The sequence below is a fragment of the Pseudonaja textilis genome, chromosome 2 (genome assembly GCF_049901715.1).
Source record: "Pseudonaja textilis isolate UNSWEBS1 chromosome 2, rPseTex1.2, whole genome shotgun sequence".
Classification (NCBI taxonomy): Eukaryota; Metazoa; Chordata; class Lepidosauria; order Squamata; family Elapidae; genus Pseudonaja; species Pseudonaja textilis.
The window spans coordinates 121,469,012-121,490,836 of NC_141991.1; the positions used below are offsets into that span (position 1 = coordinate 121,469,012).

At 42.7% G+C, this 21,825-nt stretch overlaps 1 protein-coding gene across 1 annotated transcript; it reads right to left on the reverse strand.

Moving 5' to 3' along the window:
• Positions 1-1,047: 1,047 nt before the first annotated feature.
• RHEBL1 (RHEB like 1) lies at positions 1,048-19,784 on the reverse strand. The gene is made up of 8 exons (XM_026711215.2): positions 19,663-19,784; positions 14,972-15,043; positions 11,034-11,101; positions 10,372-10,454; positions 9,274-9,330; positions 7,537-7,584; positions 5,718-5,802; positions 1,048-2,604 (listed from the first exon to the last, which is right to left on the reverse strand). The coding sequence occupies exons 1-8, from the start codon at positions 19,712-19,714 to the stop codon at positions 2,515-2,517; spliced, it is 555 nt and encodes a 184-aa protein (XP_026567000.1). The 5' UTR covers positions 19,715-19,784; the 3' UTR covers positions 1,048-2,514.
• Between the last annotated feature and the right edge of the window lie 2,041 nt (positions 19,785-21,825).

The following is a 21,825-nucleotide window of genomic DNA, read 5'->3' on the forward strand; positions in this document are numbered from 1 at the left end:
ATTTCCCTTTAGGGCTAGCAATAATAGTCACATTTATTCCTAATGGGAAGGGAAGAAATCTGGAGTGAATGTTTTTAAGAGTTCAAAACAAGATCTGGGGGAAATAGTCAACACTATAGAAATGGAGCAACAACACACAGAAACAGTAATTCCTGGAAGTCCCAATAAAATGCAAAATAAATTCCTTATGAAATGGCCACCCACCAAGTACAGGGATCAAGTGGATTCATTCTGAGAGCAATAAATCTATTGGCTCAAAGCACTCATTTCAAAAAAGCAATTTTTACAACTGAAGATCATGTACAAGGAGACTATTCCTCCCAAACCAGAATTTTCAACAAAAATCTCATAGCCATCCCTTTCCCTATCTATGCATCCAATTTCATTCTGAATACATAAAAGCATTCCTAGCGGCCTTGCGAAAAGCACTCTGGGAACATCTTTAAAAATGAGAAGCTTTTCTGAAAAATAGCATCACCGAAATGAACACATGCACTGGCACAACAACAACAACAAATATTTCATCTGGAAAATAGCTTTGTAGGGACTGCACAAAAAGGAAGATTGGGCCCAAGGTTCAAGTTCCCCTCAGCACAGAGGGACAGCTTTTGGCAGGAAGAACTATGAAAATAAAGGATGTGCTTTTGACAAGATGCTATGTTCCACAACATCAAAGCAATCCTCCCCACTTTTTCTAGTTTAAAGTTTATTGGGCTTCACTGGAGAGCTTGTTTCCAAAGGCTCACCCTGCAGTCCATGTAGCTTAGGCACACTCATTCCCTTCAGTGTTCAGCTCTAGTCTGGAATCCCATTCCCAGCATTAAATGCAATGCTTGAGTGTGCCCAACCAAGTCAACCAAAGGAAAATCACAGCGATGCTATTTAGGCTCAGATTAAGCATGTGATCAACAGAGAGACTGGCCATTTCCTAGACCAGGGGTCTCCAAACATGGCAACGTTAAGCCTGGAGGACTTCAACTCCCAGAATTCCCCAGCCAGTTGGCTGGGGAATTCTGGGAGTTAAAGTCCTCCAGGCTTAAAGTTGCCACAGTTGGAGTCCGCTGTTGTGGACAGCAAGAAACCACTTAAAAATCTTCATTTTTTTCATTCTTATATATACATCTATCTACACAAACACACACACGTGTGTGCATGTATGTCACAATATTAAGCTAGCATGCCTAATTCAAGGCAAAAAGGCAGCTACGCAAATGGGAAGTTGAAAGCTGTAAGCTTCAGCTCAAATTGTTCTTTCTTAGCTTTGCTTCTGCACCTCAGCATGATCACAGGATTTCACAGGATTTTATAGAAAAATATTCACGAAAGCTACCTCCCTTCCCAGTTTTTCCCCACCAAAGAACAATGAAATATAATTCTATCCTGTAAACTCAGCATTTCCCAAACGTGGCCATTTTTTAAAGATGTGTGGTTTCAACTGCAAAATTCCCCAGTGGGGAATTCTGGGAGTTGAAATCCACACATCTTCATTTTGCCAAGTCTGACAAACACTGCTACAGCTTTTACAGTCCCTTTTACAGCTACCGCCTTACAAACTCCTTTGCAGCATTTCAAAAAGCCTCCAAAAAGAGGCGACAATTATAGGCAAGACATGGAAATGTTTGTTAAGCTTGGGCACATCCATTTTGTCTTGCCTTTTTTTTTTTCTTCTGCATACTACTAAGCCAAACTAGATAGCTGCTATACAAAGAGGCTCGATGCAATTATGACAGTGTTTAATGCACTGAAGTGTAACGAAAAGTTCTCTCCTCCTCCACAAAAATATTGTTCTTAAAGAAATTTATATTTATTTGCATATAACCAAAGAAAAGTTGCCTAAGCACCGCTAAGACCTCAGCCACACTGTGATTTCTAGCAAAGAAAAACCCAACTTTGGATCCAGGCTGCGTCATAAAATTTCACCCTGATAAAAAAAAATAAAATAAGGCCACGTGTTGCAAGAGCTACAACTGAAAACTAACTTACGCATCTGGGTCCAAGGCTCAGCTATCACCAAAACAAAACTATCAAACAAAATTACTGGCCTTTAGCAGATCCCGCTCGGAAAATGTTACATTCAGCTGCCTCTCTGTTACATTGAGTTGTGAACAGTTCCTTTTGTAAACAGGTGAGCTGATTGTAACTTTTGTTATAAATATATATATATACACACACACACGAATCCCTATATAACAAATCATAACTAGATCCTATTGTGGCTCCCACTTCTGTAAACATTTGGCAATACGTTACACACAAACACACACATACATATATGTACAGGAAATACATACATGGATTGCTTCCAGCAAACTAATGTGCAAAACATGGCCGCCTCCCATGGAGGACCAGTGATGAGGTATAATTGTATCTGTGTGTGAGTTACCCGTAAGTTAGTTCAGACCTGCTGATCAGGGCTCTAGGTAGCCACAATACCTGCCCTAAATTGGCCTGGGTCTGTGCTTTACCCCCACCCGCCCACTGGCCAAGCAGCATCACAGGTAGGGGAAAGCAGCATCACATTATGGTGCAATTGCGCTGTTCACCATAGGAATTGTCCACACGATCAATTTCTTCAATGACCTTTGTGAAGATACCTTGAGTCATCTGCAGGGAAGAAAGATGGTGCCAGAGTCACTCCAAGAGAAAAGTTTTACAACTGTGTTTAAGAAGCAGCAAAGAACTTTTTATTTATTTGTACCCTGTCTTTGTTGTTTTTACCAATAACTCAAGGCGGTGAACGTACCCAACATACCTCCCACCTCCTGTCTATGGAGATTCTCAGTCATCCAGGTCATGGTTGTCTCAAAGGTGCTTTTTTCAAGAAGCAATTGGACTTTGTTTTTCTTTGAAGACCTTTCTTATCGAGGAAGCTTCTTCAGTTCTGACTGGATGATGGAGAATGGAAGGATTTATACTCCTTGCAGACAGCTTGTCGTTTACATTCTTTTAAAGAGTCTTTGAGGCCATATGTGTCCTCAGGGGTCATTTGAGTCATGCAAATGGGTGTGAAGGTGTAGAGGCTTCTTGGAACTGTTGAAAGGACTGCGTTGTAAACTGGAGATAGATGATGTTGTATCCCTTCCCATCTGTTGAGGGGGCTGTTCGATTTTGACATAGATGGCCTCTTTGACCCCTCTTTCAAACTAACAGTCCTCTCTGTCCAAAATGTGGACTTTGCTGTCTTCAAAAGAGTGGCCTTTGTCTTTTAAATGTAGATGGACTGCTGAATCTTGTCCTGATGGGTTTGTTCTCCTCTGTTGTGCCATGCATTTATGAAGTGGTCCAGTCCAAACAAGAAAGTCCAGCTGCCTCTTGAAAAAAGCACCTTTGGGACTCCTTCCTCCTGTTTTCACTACAACAACAACGAGGTGAGGTGAGGTGGGTTGAGAGAGAGTGATCGGCCCATAGTCACCCAACTGACTTTCATGGCTCAGGCAGGAGTAGAACTCACCATCTCCCAGTGTCTAGCCTGGTGCCTTAACCACAATACTCATAACATTACTGACCTCTTGTCACACTGAGTGGTATTGTGTTGGTGCTCTGCTATTTTGGTGGGAAGACTAAGTTTCTCTCCTATTTTGAAGAGACAACAGAGAACAATCTCCCTCTTTTATCCATTTAGAGCAGGGGTCGCCAACCTTTTGGACCTCAGGAACCACCAAACTCATAATTTTAGATCCCAGGGACCACTAACTGGTTTTGTGGGTGTGGCCTAATTTGTGGGTGTGGCTTGGTGGTCATGTGACTGGATGGGCATGGCTTGTATGTAAATATAAATATTTATATAAATATTGAATTTTTTATAAAAAGAGCAACTTTTACCCAAAATCAGGCAAAGCAGGCAGGCAGATTGAGTTGCTCACAGAATCACAGATTCATTCAGAGATCTATCTATCTGCCATTGGCTAGCTCAGTCTGTCACATAAAATTTGCTTGCAAGCAAACTCACAAAATTAATTCACAACACATCATGTATGTAAATATTGAATTTTTTATAAAAAAGAGCAACTTTTACCCAAAATCAGGCAAAGCAGGCAGATTGAGTTGCTTACAGAATCATTCAGTGATCTATCTGCCATCGGCTAGCTCAGTCTCTCAAATTTGCTTGCCCTGAGTCTGCACTGAATTTGCTTGCTAGTCCTAAGGGAGGCTCAGCTGTGCTGAGCTGAAAATCTAAAGACTAGCTAGAAAGCAAGAAATCCAAGTATTTCCTGCTTCCTAGCTAATCTAAATCTCCCGGAACAGCAGAACAGATGATGGTCAGAAAAAGGAAAAATAGCAATTTAGCATGCAAGTTTACTGGGTAAGGAGTAACTGGGTGGGGAGGGTTCTCGCGGGCCATGTGGGTGGCGCAGCCTTGTGTTTCTGCGCAGCCTAGATTAATTGCTTTGTGGGGGTGTTCTGGGGGTGAGATTTCTCTGCAGCCCACCAAAATTTTCTCACGGCCCACCAGTGGGCTCAGGCCCACTGGTTGGCAACCGCTGCATTAGAGGGCATTAGTTTTGTGCCTGTGTTTGCCTTTAATTGGTGAAATTACTAAGAAATATTTAAAAAAAGAACAAGGTTATCTGCTTGTATTTAGACATTGGGACAAAGAAAACTCTTAGCTACCGTGTTTCTCATAAAATAAGGCCGGGTCTTATATTTTTTTGAGCCCCCAAAGAATGGCTAGGACGTCTTTTGGGGGATAACTTAATTTCCTCCCCCACACGCACCCCAACCTAGAGTGCCCCATGCGCAGTCACCTCTCCACAAGGCCACTTCTATCGGCTGATGGAAGCTCCCCGAAGGCAGAGTCACCAGCTGCTTCTGTCAGCCGGTAGAAGCGGTCTCGGGATGAAGGGAGTGTGTGGGGGGCACTCGCCCTGAGGCCACTTCTACCGGCCGACAGAAGCAGCTGGTGCCTCTGCCTTAGGAGAGCTTCCATTGTCCAATAGAAACAGCTTTGTGGCAAGGGGAGTGCACGTGGGCATTCGCCCCTGGCTGCTTCTACCAGCTGATAGAAGCGGCTGGTGATTTTGCCTTTGGGGAGCTTCCATCGGCTAATAGAAACAGCTTTGTGGCAAGGGGAGCGTGCGTGGGGCGCTCCTGTCAGGAGCGCTCCGCGGGCAGCCACACCTCGCCCCGAAGCGGCTGGTGACTCTGCCTTTGGGGAGCTTCCATCGGCCAACAGAAAGGGCTTTGTGGCGAGGGGCGTGCACGTGGGCATTCGCCCCGAGGCCACTTCTACCAGATGATAGAAGCGGCTGGTGACTCTGCCTTCGGGGAGCTTCTACCAGCCAATGTTCTATCGGTAGTAGATTGTGGTATTCTCGCCTGGGGTACATGCAGGGCACTCCTAAAGGCAAGTTTTCTCCCCCCCTTCCCCGCCATTTCTCTTCATCTCATGTAGTTTTAACGAACGATGTGAGAAATGGCGGGGAAACACATGGATTAAATAGGCCTAAATTTTGGGGGTAGGGCTTAATTTCACCTCATGCCTAGAAATCATGCTGGGCCTTCCTATTGGTGGAGGCTGTATTGTTGGAGAAACACGGTACTCTTTTCTTCAAGGTGGAACTCAACCCATGCACTCATTCTGTTTGAAATTAAACCTGTGAAAAATCCTTAGTCTGTTGCAGAAAGCACAATGGATTGACATGGACGTTTGAAGTGGCATTTTATGGCTTTTAGATCTTATCCCCCTCTCTTTAATTTAAGTGAAATCAGAGTCATACCTGGTTTTCTTTTGCTGAGGATTCCAAAAACACAGCACCCCATGAATCAGCAAGTTTCCGGCCTTCATCTGTCTTTACCTGACGACTAAAAATGAGGGAGTAATTAAACAAAAGAAAATAAGGGAGTAATTAAACAAAACAAAACCTCACCAACACTGTCATATTATAGTCAACTTCGAGGCTGTCTGTGTGTTTCTATTTATTTATCAAACTTGTATGATACCCTTCTCACCAAAGACAACTCTATAACTTTTACGGGCACATTATAACCACAACAGCAGTAGCTTATAATCTGGTATACTTTATACAGTATATAGGAAGTTTTCACATGTACAATAACTGTCTCTTTATTCTTATTGCAGTAAATTTCTTTTGTATTTTCTGTACTTTTTCTTGCTTGTTTTCTTCTCTATGTTCCTTGGAGTTATGTTAACATCCGTGCTCCTTGGTGTACAGTCATGTTGGCCATGTGACCATTAAAGTATCTTTGGACAACGCTGGCTCCCTCGACTAGGAAACGAAGATGAGCGCTGCCCTCTAGAGTCGGACTTGACTGGGAAGGGGAAACTTTTACCTTTACCTTTTTAGTTATCCGATATTGCTTGTTAAAATTTAATTTAAAAGAATCACAGCATAAAAATCATAACAGATCAACACTACTGTAAGACTTCCCTACCCTATTTTCTACTCAGCATAAGCCGGTTTGTAAACACCCAAATCCTATTCTTTCACTCAATGCTAATTTTCAAAAAACTTGTATTCATAAGAATTGAGTTAAAAACAATGCAGAGATAATGACCACACTAGCTTATGGTAGATAAGAAGCCATGAGAGTTAAATACAATAATAGATTGTTAACAGAAGGCTTTGAAGTTTAACTTTGTTGTTGGTTCTTATAGTTTGTTAACCAGTTTGTTTTTATACATAGTAGATGGATGACAGGTCAAATTGGTTGTAAATAAATGTAGAAGTTTATACATTTGGGGCCTGCTTCCCAGGGATGGGAGGAACTATTACGCAATATATTTATCAGTATTCTACTAGAGTGGATAAGATATGTGTGTGTTTCTGCCTTTTGCTCTTTTAATGCATATTTTCCTGTTTAATATTTTGTCTATTTTTGTTGTTTTGGTAAAATTTCTTTTTCTTTTTTAAAAAAGTTTGTATTTTACCTTAACTCTGTGAATAAAATAAATTAAAAAAAGCAATGTACCTATTTTTTTTCTTTAGATACAAGATTTGATATAAACATTTCAGAAACACACAGCCCTATCCCTAAAGCATGATCCACCAGAGTTTTTTATTATTATTTACAAAAGGGGCCAATTAAGATAAAATTCTCCTTTGGAATGGCAGGAATGAGGATGTAGCCACTGGTACATACAGTGTGCTATTCATAAAAGCACAGGAATGCCAGTCGAAAGAAAATATGTAAAATTTGAGAAATGATTTTCAGGATTATTAAGGAAATCAAAGCACATCCTGAGAGAAGGCAGTGACAACCTTTGTTCTAAGTTTGCTTTTAAAAATGCCAGGAGAGATTAGAACTTATGTGAGGGAATGGAAGAAGGAAGCCCGTTTAAGAATAAGTAACAAAAATTACACCCCCATGTTCCCGAGCAATGTAAATTTTTTTGCAAACGTGCTACAAAACTTCCAAAATTCTTCCAAGTAAGTTTATCTGCTATGATTCTAGAGTGCAGACTCCTTTAGAAAGAAAAAATGACTCAGATTACAGCCAATCTTTTAAAGAGATTGAAGATACCTCTATTCTTAAACCTCAGCTATCATTTATTAAGCAATAGATGAAAGTTCTTACCTTTCTAAGGACAGATCAGCTTTATTGCCAACAAGAACTACAGGCATCCTGCCAAACGAAGAAGGAACATTTCTAAAAGTTGCTTCTTGTAATGCTAAACAGAAAAGTCATCCCCCTTCACTCACAACGTCCACAGTCATATGTAAAGGGGGGGGGGGTCACTTGCTTGTAACTTAATGCAATAATTCTGCCTATAGCTGGGATAGTTCTGAATTTTTGGTTGCATGGGGTTGCAATTGAAAACACAGGTAGTCCTCGACTTGCTACCACAGTTGGACCCAAAATTTCTGTTGCTAACCAAGGCAGTTGTTAACTGAGATGCACCAGATTTTGCGATGTTTTTACCAAAGTTATTAAATGAATCACTTCAATTGTTAAATTAATGACATGGTCATTAAGCAAATCTGGCTCCTCCCTCCCCCACCTATGCTTATCAGAAACAGGCTGAGAAAGTCACAGATGGGGATCACATGAACCCAGGATATTGCAGCCATCTTAAAATATATATGCAGATTGCCAAATGCCCAAATTCTGTGCAAGGACAGATTGTAAGTCACTTATTTCAGTCTTGTTGTAACATCCAACTGTCACTAAATGAATATAAGTTGAGGACAATTTGCATTTTCCAATGTACCTTGCCTTCATCTAAAATGAACCTACTTTTAAAAAATAGACCTGTCATTTTACATGTTCTACACCCGTGATGGCGAACCCATGGCACGCACGCAGAGCCATTTGTGTGGACACGCGAGCCCCAGCCAAACTTACCTGCACTGCGCATGCGTGCACCTCCCAGCTGATTTTCGGCCTGTTCCAGAGGCTCAAGGGAAGCCTCTGCAGCTTTGGGAGGCTGAAAAATGAGCCTTCCGGAAATACCGGAAGTGCCCGTTTTCATCCTCTGGAGGGCCTCTGGAGCCTGGGGGAGGCCATTTTCACCCTCCTGAGGGTTCGAGGGAAGCCTCTGCAGTCTTTGGAGGCCAAAAAATGGGGCTGTTTCGGCACTTCCGGAAATACTGGAAGTGCCAAAACGGGCCCATTTTTTGGCCTTCTGAAACTGCAGAGGCTTCCCTTGAGTCGTCAGGAGGGTGAAAAAGGCTCAAATGGTCCCAAAATCAGCTGGGAGGTGCACACATGCGCGGTGCAGGTAAGGGGCGGGTTGCGCATGCATGCACAGGGGGGAGAGCATTGCATTGTGGGTGCCGGCACACGCGCGCTTTTGGCACACCACAACAAAAAGGTTCGCCATCACTGTTCTACGCTTATTCCCTGATGTAAAAGTTTCACAACCTCTGCACATTTTAAGACATGCAGACTTTAGCTCCCAGAGTTCCCCAGCTAACAGGCTGGCTGGGGGATTCTGGGAGTTGAAGTCCACGCATCTGCAATTTGCAGAGGTTCTAAAACACTGGAGAGAGAAATGTCACATGAACATGCTCAGAGGAATCCAGTTCTCTATTGGTATCACTACATTCTATGCAAAACCTTTTGTGTTATATAAACCTAAAAAGTGTCATCATTTAGAGGTGGCTTATTGTACTAATGTTGTTCAGTCTGGAATCTATTTCTGGGAGAGAATCCGGAGTACACAAGTTAACATTTCCAGATGTTTACACAGATATGGCAAGCCACCGAACCCTTCCCTACCCCGTCCTTTCAGACAAGAGTTCCCTAGTAATATGCTTGCACACCTTGCCTGAACAGCTGCATCCCTTCCTGACCTGCCATGCTAATCTTTACCTTGTCTTCCCTCTGCTTTCATGTAACTTGCTGTGCAGGGACTTCACCACCTGAAAACTGGGAAATTCAAGAAAGAAGACCAGAAGAGCTTTTTATATCTTTAGTGGGAGCCAAGGATTACTAGAAAACATTGGAAAACATTATCCCTAAAATGCCCCTTATGGATAGGAAGCCATTACCCAGTATTTGTGTATTTGAATGCTTTTGATTAGAAGATTTTAAAAAAATACTAAATGAGTATTTCAAGATGACTGAAAAACAAGACAGGGTGGTATATGAACACAGTATTCCAGTTAGACAAACCTGGGTTTAAAGAGACTAGTAAGGCTATTGTTCCAAGCCTTTAATGTCTTTCCCAAACCCATTTCTGTGGACTTGCAAATACAGGTAGTCCTCAACTTAGGACAACTGGGCTCAAAATTTCCATTAATAAGCAAGATAATTGTTAAATGAGTTATGCCCCATTTTACGGCTTCTTGCCAGAGTTGATAAGTGAATCACGGCAGTTAAGTTAGTAACACGATTGCTGAATGAATTTAACTTCCCCCACTGAGTTTGTTTTTCAGAAGATTGCAAAGGGTAATCATATGACCGTGGGACACTGCAACCATAATAAATACATGCCAGTTGCCAAGAGTCCAAATTTTGATCATCTGACTATGGGGATGCTGCAACAGTCATAAGTGTGAAAAACGCTCCTAGGTCACTTTTTTCAGTGCTGTTCTAAACTTCGAACTAAATCACTAAACTAATGGTTAGACGTCAAGGACTACCCAAATTAAGGGATGGACTTCATTGTTTCAAGACCTTTACAGCAGGGGTCCCCAACCCTTGGTCCATGGATTGATTCTGGGCCGCAACATGCCAGCAAGTGGGCCACGCCAACAAGCAAAACTGCATCTGCAGGATATGCAAGTAGCATGCAAAACCATGCCTCCTTTGGTCGAGATAAAAATCTTTCTCCATGGCACTAGTCCCTGGTGCTCAAAAGGTTGGGGGCCACTGCCTTACAGAGTTCAGGCAATTCCCTTGTTTCCATCATTACCTCATTGTCCAACTGCCTTGTGTCGTAATCAGGCTCTATCTGTGCCTTCTTACCTTCTGAGGGATGTGACAGAATAGACCAGCACGTAGCCATGGATGCCAATGATAAATGAGTGAGGCAAGATAGTGTATTCATCCTGGACAAAAAAACAAACAAACAGAAGAAGAAAAGTCTCTATCACTCTATGACAGGGGTACTCCAATCTCTGTTGGGAATTGGGCTGCGCAGCTATTGGTGAATGGCAGGTAAGCAAGTGAAACCGAAACTATACTCCCCTCTCCTCCCCCCGCCCCAGTGCATGGAATCATTGTCTTCCATGAAACCAGTCTTTGGTGCAAAAAAAGCTGGGCACTGCTGCTCTGTGAGATTGCTGAAAGATACCAACTAGGGGGAAATTTTAATTCAGGAATGGATCATTTCTAATGCCGAGTGCATATATGCTTTTCTGAATAAGCAGTTTGTGAAAGCGGAGTTTTATGTCAGCGGATATTGAAGCTCTGAGGTGATTGCTTGACACTCAAGGGACATTAGCGAAGTTCAGATTGATGAATCGTAAAGAGACATCACCACTCCAACTGTTGGATGGCCCAACTACAACTCCCAAGCAAGCAGCATTAAGATGCAAACTGTTTATCTCTTATGACAGATGACGAGCAGGGAAGGCCACACTCCCATTTGCACATGAAACGATGGAAAGAAGAAAAAAAGAAATTACCTGTCCTGCAGTGTCCACAAGCTGCAAGTGGAATTCATCTTTTCCCACCATCAACATTTTGTTGTAAGCTTAAAAAGAAGAGAAGGAAGAAAGTAGACGATACAGATGTTACTTGAGCTTTTCTGATCCCTTCCTAAAAGCCAGCAACATCCTGAGTTTCTCTGCACGAGTCATTTTTATTTTGTTACCTCTCACTTTTTCCTTCAGCCAGAGCCAGCCTTGGCCTAGAACTGCAGGTAGTTCTTGACTTATGACCACTTGTTTAAGATGTGTAAATTGGAAGAGCTTTCCAAATAATTACAAGAATGACGCCCAGTTGCAAAATAGCGTGAGATGGCTTTTGGAGAAGAGTTCTGCCTAGCATCATCTGTGTGTGTGTGTATCAACAGCTAGAGAAAACAAATATACGTGGAGCAATTTACACACATTGCTGTGCCCTGAAGCCAACCAAGGCCCCCTGGTCTGTGGTACCTTTGCACATACCTTTACACACTGTAACCAGTCAAGGTCTTCCAGCCCATGGAAAACTTGTATATACTAATGAGCCTGTAACCGGCAGAAGTCTCTCCTGCTTCATAGCAGTTTTGCTTGACTTGATGACTCTTGCAGGGCCTTATGAGCCAGGGAACAAGTTGGGGTACCAGGACCTCCTCCCGCCCAACAGGGAAAGCTGTGATCGCAGTTGAGTGAAATGGTCATGTGGATGTCTCACTTAATGACTACTTCACTCAACAATTGAAATTCCAGGTCCAATTTGGTCATAAGTCAAAGTCTACTTGTAGGCTTGACAGCTTTTTCCTTCCCTAAGGTTTGCACTCATTCTGTTTTCTACAACCAATATCAGGCTGGGGGAAGCTATCATCCCCTTCTTCCAGTGAGAGCCATTGGAAGGAAATCTCTCATCCAACAGAGGCACTCAAAAGAGAGCAAGCAAGCAAATAAACAAGCAAACAAACAAATACCAATTAAAAGAGTGTTTTGCTGATACCTCTTGCTGCTTCACAAGCCAAAGCAATTGTGTTGCAGTTATTGTTTGCAAAGCATGGTAGAAACCAGCTACATTTAGTTGTAGCTGATGTTTCCGAAGTTGGCAAAGCAATTGCAATAAATCTTCAGCAGAAACCGACATGACAACGTGTCAGTTGTAAGAATTTATATTGGCAAGAAAGAAGGCCCACACATTCTGGTTGCAAAGTGAAATGATGGGGCAATTGTCTAGTACCTCCAGAGGGTGTCCCATTTAATTAAAATTAAGGGGGCTTGAGTGACATACTCAAGGATTTGGAGAAGCCACTGTAATGCAACAGGTTGGCAAACCTACATAAGCGTATGTTTATAAGAAGAGAGGATCAAAATTACAATGTGGGACTCTATTCAGCGGAGAGGCAGCTAATGGGACTGAAATGAAAGTAGACTGAAACTACTTCCCTTGTATAAATAATATTCAATTTATGAGAAATTGGGCAAATGTACACACGCATCGACTCTTTTAATAATTTATTGCTAAATTAGCTGTGCTCCAGTAAATGCTTTCATTAGTTAAACCTTCCCCTCTCCACCTGTGATCCTTAAGCCTCCAGAAACTAAATTAACTATTTCAGCGAACAGAACAACAGATTTATAAGCAAACCTGCTTTCCAGCCACCTAAATTTGTTCTTTGAATAAAATGGGCGGGAAGGGCAACCCCCTACAAAAACAGGAAAGGACTGGTGTGCAGGGGAAAAGGTTTGTGGCAAAGCAGGAAATGAGTGCAGAGGTACTACTGAATCTTTGTTCATCAAAAGAAAACAAATACTCTGGGTTTAACACCCTGCCCCTCAAAAAAATTAGTTTTTTTTCTGATTTTAGTAAAATTTGAGAAATGACAGATACGTTCTATACTGATATATATGTGGTTGTGCTGGAGTCGTATATACTTGTAACCAGCCTCATACCTTCCTGGTCTCAGCAATCAAATTAGTTCACACTCAGAACTGTGTTAAGTAATTTTCTGTTTGACTCTGCTCAAAATTGTTTTGATCGGGCAGGAAGAGAGAAAGTTCTTCTTTCCTACGTGCCGGACTCTTAAGAATTTAAACATTGGGAGAATGCAGGGGCTTGGCAGAAGAATAAAAGGGCAGGACATGTCCTATTTCTCGGTGATCAGTACCAGACTGTCCCCAACAGATTCCATTTCATGTGCATGAAAGATTAGCTAGTTTAATCTCTCTTTTGAGGACATTCTACCTGGGCATACATCAGCTATCCTAGAATACTAAGTTCACTCTGCTCACTTCCAAGTTAATGGATACAGGCCCACAGTAATTCCTGCTCAATGAAATAATGTCTGAAGGACTAGACAAAAGCTGCTCTCCCTTCACACATCCCATCACGGTTTTCCTCAAGTCTCCCTTCCATAGTCCCAGCCACCTGGAAGTCTGGGATCTAACACATCTAGAAGGCATCCAGTTATGGAAAGTTACTTTAATGGTATGAATAAAAATTTCTAATTGTAGAAATAGTCATGGAATATGATAATAGTATTATGTGGTGTTCTGAGATGGTTGGGTATTCTTAAGAAAGATTGGAAAGACAAAAAAATGCATTCCCATCATTCTTAAACGTTATAAACATGTTCTTTGCTTTAACCGGGTCAAAACATCATGAACTCATCATCTGCAGAACCTGCAGCTCTAGAAATTTCTATCCTGTGAATATGTAAACTATTACCAGTGAATTGCAAGGCAGAGAAGGAAAATTCCCTGCAAGCAATAGAAGGAAGATATGGTGTGAGTGGGTAGAGGTTTAAGTGGCTACAGACTCTGGTGCTGCAAAGTCTGGATATCAGGGGTGGGATTCAACCGGTTACTACCGGTTCGGTGAGAAGGAGTTTTGCGCGTGTGCACCTGCTACGCATACATGCGGTATAGAGCAGTTCCCCCAAAACCTCAGCTGTGACGCCCAGACAGCTGACAAGCGCTCTGCGCAGTGTTTGAAAATCCTCTTCTTTCCTGCTTTTTCCACCTCAGCTGCACCGCGCAAAGCAGCTGAGGTTGAAAAAGCAGGAAATAAAGGACAGCCAAGAGTCCAGGTGGGTGGGGGGGTGGGCCAAAGAGACGACCAAAAGGTCGTCCCACCAAACTGGTTCGGTGTTTGCAGCTCTTCAGAGCTACCGGTTCTATAGAACCAAGCCGAACTGGTAGCATCCCACCTCTGCTGGATATACGTAGTACATTTGTTTGAACATAAAACCTTGGGAGGGATTCCATTGTGAATTTTGTGTAAGACATAAACAGAGCCTCTCTTGTTTTTCTTTTCTCTTGTCCACTACCACTGGTTTTCCTTTCATCTCCACCACCCACATGCATTTTCCCCTTCCCTTTGCCAAACCACTATATCCCTTCTCTTATTGGAATGTTTTACTCCATTTATGGCCTCTGCTGGAAGGAGATCCCATAAACTGCTTTATAATTGGGACATCTTATTTTATAAACAATTAATTAAACAAATTAATTATTAATTCACTGTACATATACTTATTTTGAATCCCGGCTTTCATTTATGGAGAACAGGTGCTGGCAGATACAGATATACACCTGCCAACGCATATGTAAGTGTGCTGGAGACATTTACTGGGAGAAGGAATCTTGAGAATTGGATTTGAGATGGCAATTGTAGGTTGGCGTGGAAGGGAAGTAGCGCATGCAGAAGATATGTGTATTTCTCCCTGTTTATTAACCCTTTGGGGATCAGGGTCATCTTCCTTTCAAGCAAACACAATGCTAACATGAATGTATTTTCTTTACACTTGCCAATATAGCTTTCCTTGGCATAGAATCGAGGTTATGTAAGCCAGCTGTACTACTGAAGAAGCCCTACTTCTCCCTAACATATTTTTTTCCCAGTAAGGAAGAGGAGAGACGTACTTCTAATAAAAGCACAGCAATAGCACACTTACTGCTTTCCACAGTGGGGTCATAGCATTCCAGAAATTCCCCATCAATGAACTGGTGAGCAAGAGATGTCTTACCTGAAGAGGAAAGATGGCAAAAAAATTATTGCTGTGGAGATTTATTGGTGATGAAGAATATAATTTAAAACAATAGAAAACATTCATTTCACTCTGATCACAGCAATGAAAACTGCCCCGTTCAGGGTAACAGGATAAAACTGCAATTATTAAGATTAACATATCCAAACGGGAGAATTAAACAAAAAATTGTGTACATTCCATACCAGATTTGAGGGTCTGCCACGAACAGGCTTTTTAAAAAAAATCTCTACTAGATATAAACAACCACAAGCTTTAAATTTATTTAGAGTATCAGAAATGAGAAAAACCCAGAGGTTTGGCTGCAGAACTATGATTAATTGTCCCAAGTGTTGTATTCCAGTAGTGTAACTTAAGCTCGGGAGAAGGAATCATACTGTGCTTAAAGAATGGTAATCAATCCCAGCAGTTCCAGATCCGTCACCAGTTCAAACCTCTTGGAGCCCATTTTATCAGATGCAGGCAATTTGTATCATTTAATAGGTAAAATTGTGTTTATTCCTGTCCTCACTCCTTCATATTTCTGATTTTAAACAATGGGACCAGAAAGTCATGAAATTCAAAAGCTGTAGCGTGCAGAGAGAACATGCTACCCATATCCCAATGACTGAGCCAATGTTGTTGGCTCACAACAATCAAGCAAAAAAAAAAATTACAGTAAACTTAATGAAGATAGAGCTGTGTCTTATAATTCTATTGTATCAACCCAACAAAGGTAAGGAATTTCTTTTTCCAATGGAAAACTCTCAATATTACAGTGACTTGGAATTTCATGCCATCTATAATGGTGTACTTTTTTACTGATAACATCTTCCCCTTTAATTTCTCTTAGGAAGCACTTAAGCTATCCTGTCATATCATGAATTATGTTTGGAATTTCAATTTTCAAAGATTTAACATCAAAATAAGTATGAAGGATATGTCAAACAGTTTTTTACATATACTTTGCTGCATTTCCAATACTGATCGCTCCTTGGTAATAGATAAGTACCCTACTATACTGTGCTGCATACCAGTATTATATATGAATATCCCCAAGCAGTCTGTGTTGCTCTCCCTCTGGAAAATTAGTTTTGGACATATCATAGTTGAATACAGGTAGATGAGGTTTATGTAGCATGCTAAATCTAAATCCCAGATTAATAAATACAACTGCTGAATTTACTATATGATATTGTTTTTTATCAGGCATTTATTCCTTTATAAGTAGCCCAAGGCAACAAACATTCCTAATACTTCTTCCTTCTCCTATTTTCCCCAAAGCAATCCTGGGAGGTGGGTTGAATTGAGATAATATGGTTGGCCCAAGTCACCTAGCCAGCTTTCATACCTAAAGTGGGACTAGATTCAGTCTCCTGGTTTCTCTTATCATGATAGCCTAGTTCACATAAGGCCACAGCTAGGATCTGATATTAAACAACAAACTATTTAACTTTGCTTTACCCTCAGCTAGCAAATCCACCAAACAAAATAGATCAGACAATTAATGTTCTACTTAGATAAGGTTGTAATGGTGAAGATCCAAGGTCTGTTCATGAACTGTCATGAATCAGGATTTTTAAAAAAAACATTAGCAACAAAGGACACACACATACATAATTCATGTCTCCAGGCTATATATATGGTTAAGGATGAGGAAGAAAGCAAATCCCAATATTATTTCCTCAGTGCCATTCTAGTGTACAAGTACAAGACCTGTCATGCTTGAGATTTGATTTAGAGGTCTGCAGAAGCCGTAAGGAGCGTGAACTTATTTGTGACTCATGAAAGCAGCCCTATCCGTTTGGACAGTCACTAAGGGGAATGTTTCCAGGAAAGGACAGTGGAGGCTTTTCTACTCACGCTCATTCCAATGCCCCTCTTCCCAATCAAATCAGAAGCTCTCTGTACTCCTAACAGCTGATCACAGTTTTGCTATCCATCACTGTAATTTAGCCAACAGTTTCCAGCTGTAGATACCAAGAGACCATCAGGAGAAGGCAAGTATATTTTGCAAAGCTTAGTCACACTTAGCCAAGGAACTGTTTAGGAAGATTCACAACAGCTGAATTTAGAAGGCTGTTCTTGGCATGCTGTTCCTCTACCATATTAAGCTTCTTGGCTCAGATTGTACATCTGAGTGAGGAGCATGTACAAAATACAAAGAAATCACGGTATTCAGTTTCTAACTATCAATACCAAACTTAGTATTTATATTATAAGCTTTCTTTTAGGATAGCAGTACATTATTTTAGAGCTTTACACTCTACAGGAGGGGTATCAAACTTGCATTGTCACTGTGGCATCATGTGACCTATTGGGACTTCCCCCACTTCATTAAACTGGGCGTGGGCGTGGGCAGCAAGTGATGCAACTGGCCCGTGGGCCACAAGTTTGACAACCCTGCTCTATAACAAGCTAGGATGCTGTGCTGTTATATTTTTCTCAGTTGCAGTGAAGATGAATGAGGTGCCTAAAATTTAAGAAAAAAGCATAGTAATAAGTTAAAAAGAATGGAGATTTTAAATATTTTCTCAGGTATGAACTTTATTGAATGATTTTAATCCAGATATTATCTTCCAGACTGACCTTATTTCACAGGGCGGGGGAGGGGGGAGGGGGAGCGGCTCCTGTAGGAAAGATGACATAGGCATACAATAGTTGGTGTATACTGAGATTCCATCAATCTCTGCTTATACACATAGGTACCAAAAACAATCCTAATGACAGCATCACTCAGAAAGATTAGGGCCAGTGTATAATTAAATAAGTTTGTAATTCAAATTCTTAGCCCAAATGTGAAGTGTTTTCTTTTGCAATTACTCACAACAGCAGTTCTGATATATCTCAATCCCCATTCTGATCTGTTCAAACAAGGCACAGATGGTTGATTAATCAACCAAGTGTATACATTACAGCTCAATATACACATCACTTTTCAACAGGGCCCATAAGTTAGGCATCCATCGGGGCAGGAGGAGCAAAAATCTCCTTTCTTTTCAAGCACCTTTTCATACTACCAGAGGTACCCAGATGAGTGTTTCACATAATCACTTTAAAAAGGGGGGTGAGGGGAAGCTGTTGCAAATTTAATCCAAGGAAACAAATGATTTCACAATCCAGACACCCGTGAATAACCTTTGCCCTCTTGCTCATTTCCTCCCACTGCACATGGATTAATAGAAAACATAGGCCGGGTGACTCCTTGCATTTCTCTTCAGGGGAAGAGGAGATCAGATGGGTTGGGAATTGGGTAGGCACAAATAGCTCCCTGAGGACAAACTAGTAAAGGTCAGGAAATAGCTGCCCACTACTTACAAGTTTTGCCTACTCATGTGCTACTAATACTAAACCTTAGCCCAAAGAGCAGAAAATCTATCTCCAGAGACTGTTTAAAAGTAAGCTGTTCATTAATAAGAAGAGCAAAGCTGGATGCAAGCATGTGCATTGTTCAATCGCATTCCTCCTCCCAATTAATTCCACTCCCTCCCCCCAAAGACTTTATCTAGTTTCTCCAAGAATGCAAAGCAGGGCAGCCAGTGGGTGGCTTTGTCAGGAACCTTTTATACCTCCCCCCTACTTTTTCATCAGGCAAATTTCCACCTTTTAAACAATTGATCCACACACTACCGCGTGAAGGCAGCAGAGAGATATAAATCATCTATACACTAAGTTCAAGCCCAGGAAGCTCAGAGACAGGAAATCCACAAAGCAAGAGAGCACATAGCCTATACACCCAAACCTATACCTAAGTCAAAGGGTATCATTTCATCAAAGAGCTCTGTTGCCTACTTGACCGGATCTTTCCACGGGTATTAATTCTGGGCAATTTATAGAAGAGCCAAGTAATCAGGGTTTATCCGATCGAGGCTTCAAAATCTCCGGATTTGAAATCAAAAGAGCACGCCCTATTGTGGCGGCCAAAATATGGATGCTCCGAGGTCGACAGTACTCTTTTTATTACTCTCTCTTGCAACCAGATGACGACCACCACCACTACCCTCTCGCAGCTCAACCCTACAACAATAAGACCGCTCCAAAGTCCCTGCATCTGGATCCACTCCCCAGGTGCGAGGGTGGCATCTTCACACGCGCAACTCGTTGCTCTTCGCGCCGCGCCGCGCCGCCGCCCAGCAACCGGGGCAACCAAAGGTGGGAATCTCCCCGGCGTTGTTGGCGCTCGCCCGCCTCCCAGCCACCCACGCCTGCAAACTCCCGCTCCAGCCTGGCGACCCCCACCAGCCCCAGACGCCGCGCGCGTCGCCCCTCCAGACTTGCTGCGCTCAAGGAACGGCGCAAACCCCGCCGCCCTTCCCCTCGCCTCCCCCTTTTTTCCTCCCGCTCTCCTCCCAGCCGTCGCTTCGGCGTGCGCCCGAAGCCCGGCTCCCTTTTCCACAGCGCTCACTTTCTTCCTCCGCCGAACTTCCACACAACTCTCCCCGTCCACGCCCGCGTCCTCCCGGCCCTGCTCTCGGGGAACCCGCCCGCAGGAGAGCAGCCGCCCGGCACCTCTTGCTTGCCACGTGGTGCTCCCCCAACACACACACGCACACACACACAAACAGCGGACGCCGCCACCACCGCCACCCCCCACTCCGGCCGGGCGGAGCGCCACTCACCGACCGAGCGGTATCCCAGGATCACGACCTTTCGGTAGCGCACGAACGGCATTGCCCAGCAGCGGCTCCAAGGCCAACCGAGCGCGCGGGGGGCGGCCGGCGCGTGGGGGGAGAAGAAGAGGAAAGGGTGGGTACCGCAAGGCGGGCGGGCCGAGCGATAAAGAGCCCGCCCGACTAGAGCCGGGGGGGACGCCGCAACTACAAACGCCCACGTGACCAAAACACTGGCCTCAGAGCCGCCGCTCCTGATTGGCCCGGGGCAGAGAGGCGCGTGCGCCTTGCGGACGCCTCGCTTCCATTCATGAAAAGTGCGAGCGGCTAGAATGGAGAGCCGCGTGGGTTCCAAACATCCAAGTGAGCGTAAGCGCGCGGCTCCGGGCGCGCGCGCCCGCCCGCCCTTGTTTTGCTCCTCGGGCGGGCGGAAGAAAAGGCGTCGGGAGGTTCTTGCGCTAAAACTTCAGCCTTGGCTGGCGCCTTGCGTGGCTTCGGGGTTGCGGTACCGCACGCACGTGTCCTGCTTTGGGCGTGGGCGCCGAACGGACGGACGTGAAATTTAAATCCCGAATAAAAATGCGCAGCGAGTTTCTTTCGGCCATGTGCTCGGCTTCTCCCCGATTGTCCTTTCCTTTTGTGGCTTGGCACGCCGACCCGCTCCCCCAGCTCTTCGATCCTCTTTAATAGCGGATCGAATCTATAAACCCATCTAAGCCGAATAAGTGACTGCTGAGATCCTAAAGGTGGGGATGGGAGAGGTGGAGCGCTGCCTGAAAAAGCGAAGAGCTTCGGTTCTTCACGTGCCTTTAAAAACGGATCGTTCCGAAGCAAGCAACAACACCCTTTTTCCCGTGTTATCGAACAGCGCAAAACAAGAAGTCGGGAAAATGCGAGGACCTGCATTTAGCGAGCTTGCCGGTTGTTTTCAAGAGCGCTTGTAGCTTCTTTTTCCCCCGACAGCATCCTAAGAACGCAGCCCGCTTCGAAACCTTCAGCGCTTGCAGGGGGGAAAACTGCCATTCATTAGGTTAGAGAGCATTGGCTGCGTTTAACGAGGCATTAAACCGTGGTGTGGTTTCTTTGTTTTTGGTATAGTGAGAGGATGTGGGAAGCAGGTCATTATGGCTACTTCAACAAGCCATCTTTTAAAATTCTGGTGTAGCAAAAATAATAATAATAATAATGGTTCCCAGTCTCTAGAAGATTTCACTGTGCGCATTTTGGTGCAAAGTTAATTTTCCTCCATTCAGCTGTGATCCCTCTATAAACCTAGATGTCTCTGTGTTTTCCCCGTTTCAACCCCAAATCTCTTCGAGGCTATCTGAACAGGTGCCTTTTCCTTCATCTTGGAGATCAGCATGATTTACTTCCCAATAAATATGCCAGGCTGGACTAATCATATGCATGTGTATTATATGTGACCATAGGGGCAAATGTACACACACAGCCCTATAGTATTAAATGTTTTTGTTCCTAACATTTTAAAGTAGCAAACACTGTAAAAGGAGACCAGATATGAATGTGGAACAAAGACAACCCCAAATTTTCACCCCATGTTTTAAAAGACTTAATGTAAGAATTTTAGATAGTTTTGAAAAAAAGGTGCTTTTAAATCCATATGCTGTTAATAGTAATTTAAGATGATTTACATATTCAGGAGGGATGACTTGAGTTACTGGAAACCAATTTAGAATTTTTCATCAAATATTTTGCTTAATATCTTGAGTAGTAAAAGAGTTTATAGTCACAAGTTAATATTTATAAAATCCTCTTATCTTCCTCTTTGTTGTTCTGAGTAAGAACATCTTCATGCTTAAAAAAGGAACAAAGATTGGTAGAAAAATCAGATTATATTTTACTTCTCCAAACGAATAAGCTTTCAGTAAAATTTGAGGTGGTAATTTCTTAATATTAGGAATGGTACTACCCTGCTAGGTATTCAAATACTAACAAATTTGTATCCAGTAAACATGTTAACTCCTAATTAGGTTATCTTAATTGAAAGGCATCAAAACATTGTTTCAAAGATGGCATGCCTAATGCTATTTTTAATTATTTTGTTTCTCTGAACCTAGATTTTTAATGTATAAAAGTTCCCTTTTAGTCTATGAAACCTAGTGGTAGGAAACTGAATAGATTTGAAATGAAACTAACATTTTAGGAAGAACA

Bases quoted from the DNA above. Each gene is read 5' to 3' on its own strand.
- RHEBL1 (XM_026711215.2), bottom strand. From the start codon at position 19,714: ATGCCGTTCGTGCGCTACCGAAAGGTCGTGATCCTGGGATACCGCTCG. The intron at 15,044-19,662 runs GTGAGTGGCGCT...TTTCCTCTTCAG, and splicing joins CCTGGGATACCGCTCGGTCG to GTAAGACATCTCTTGCTCAC. The intron at 7,585-9,273 runs GTAAAGATTAGC...TTCGTTTGGCAG, and splicing joins GAAAGCAGAGGGAAGACAAG to GATGCCTGTAGTTCTTGTTG.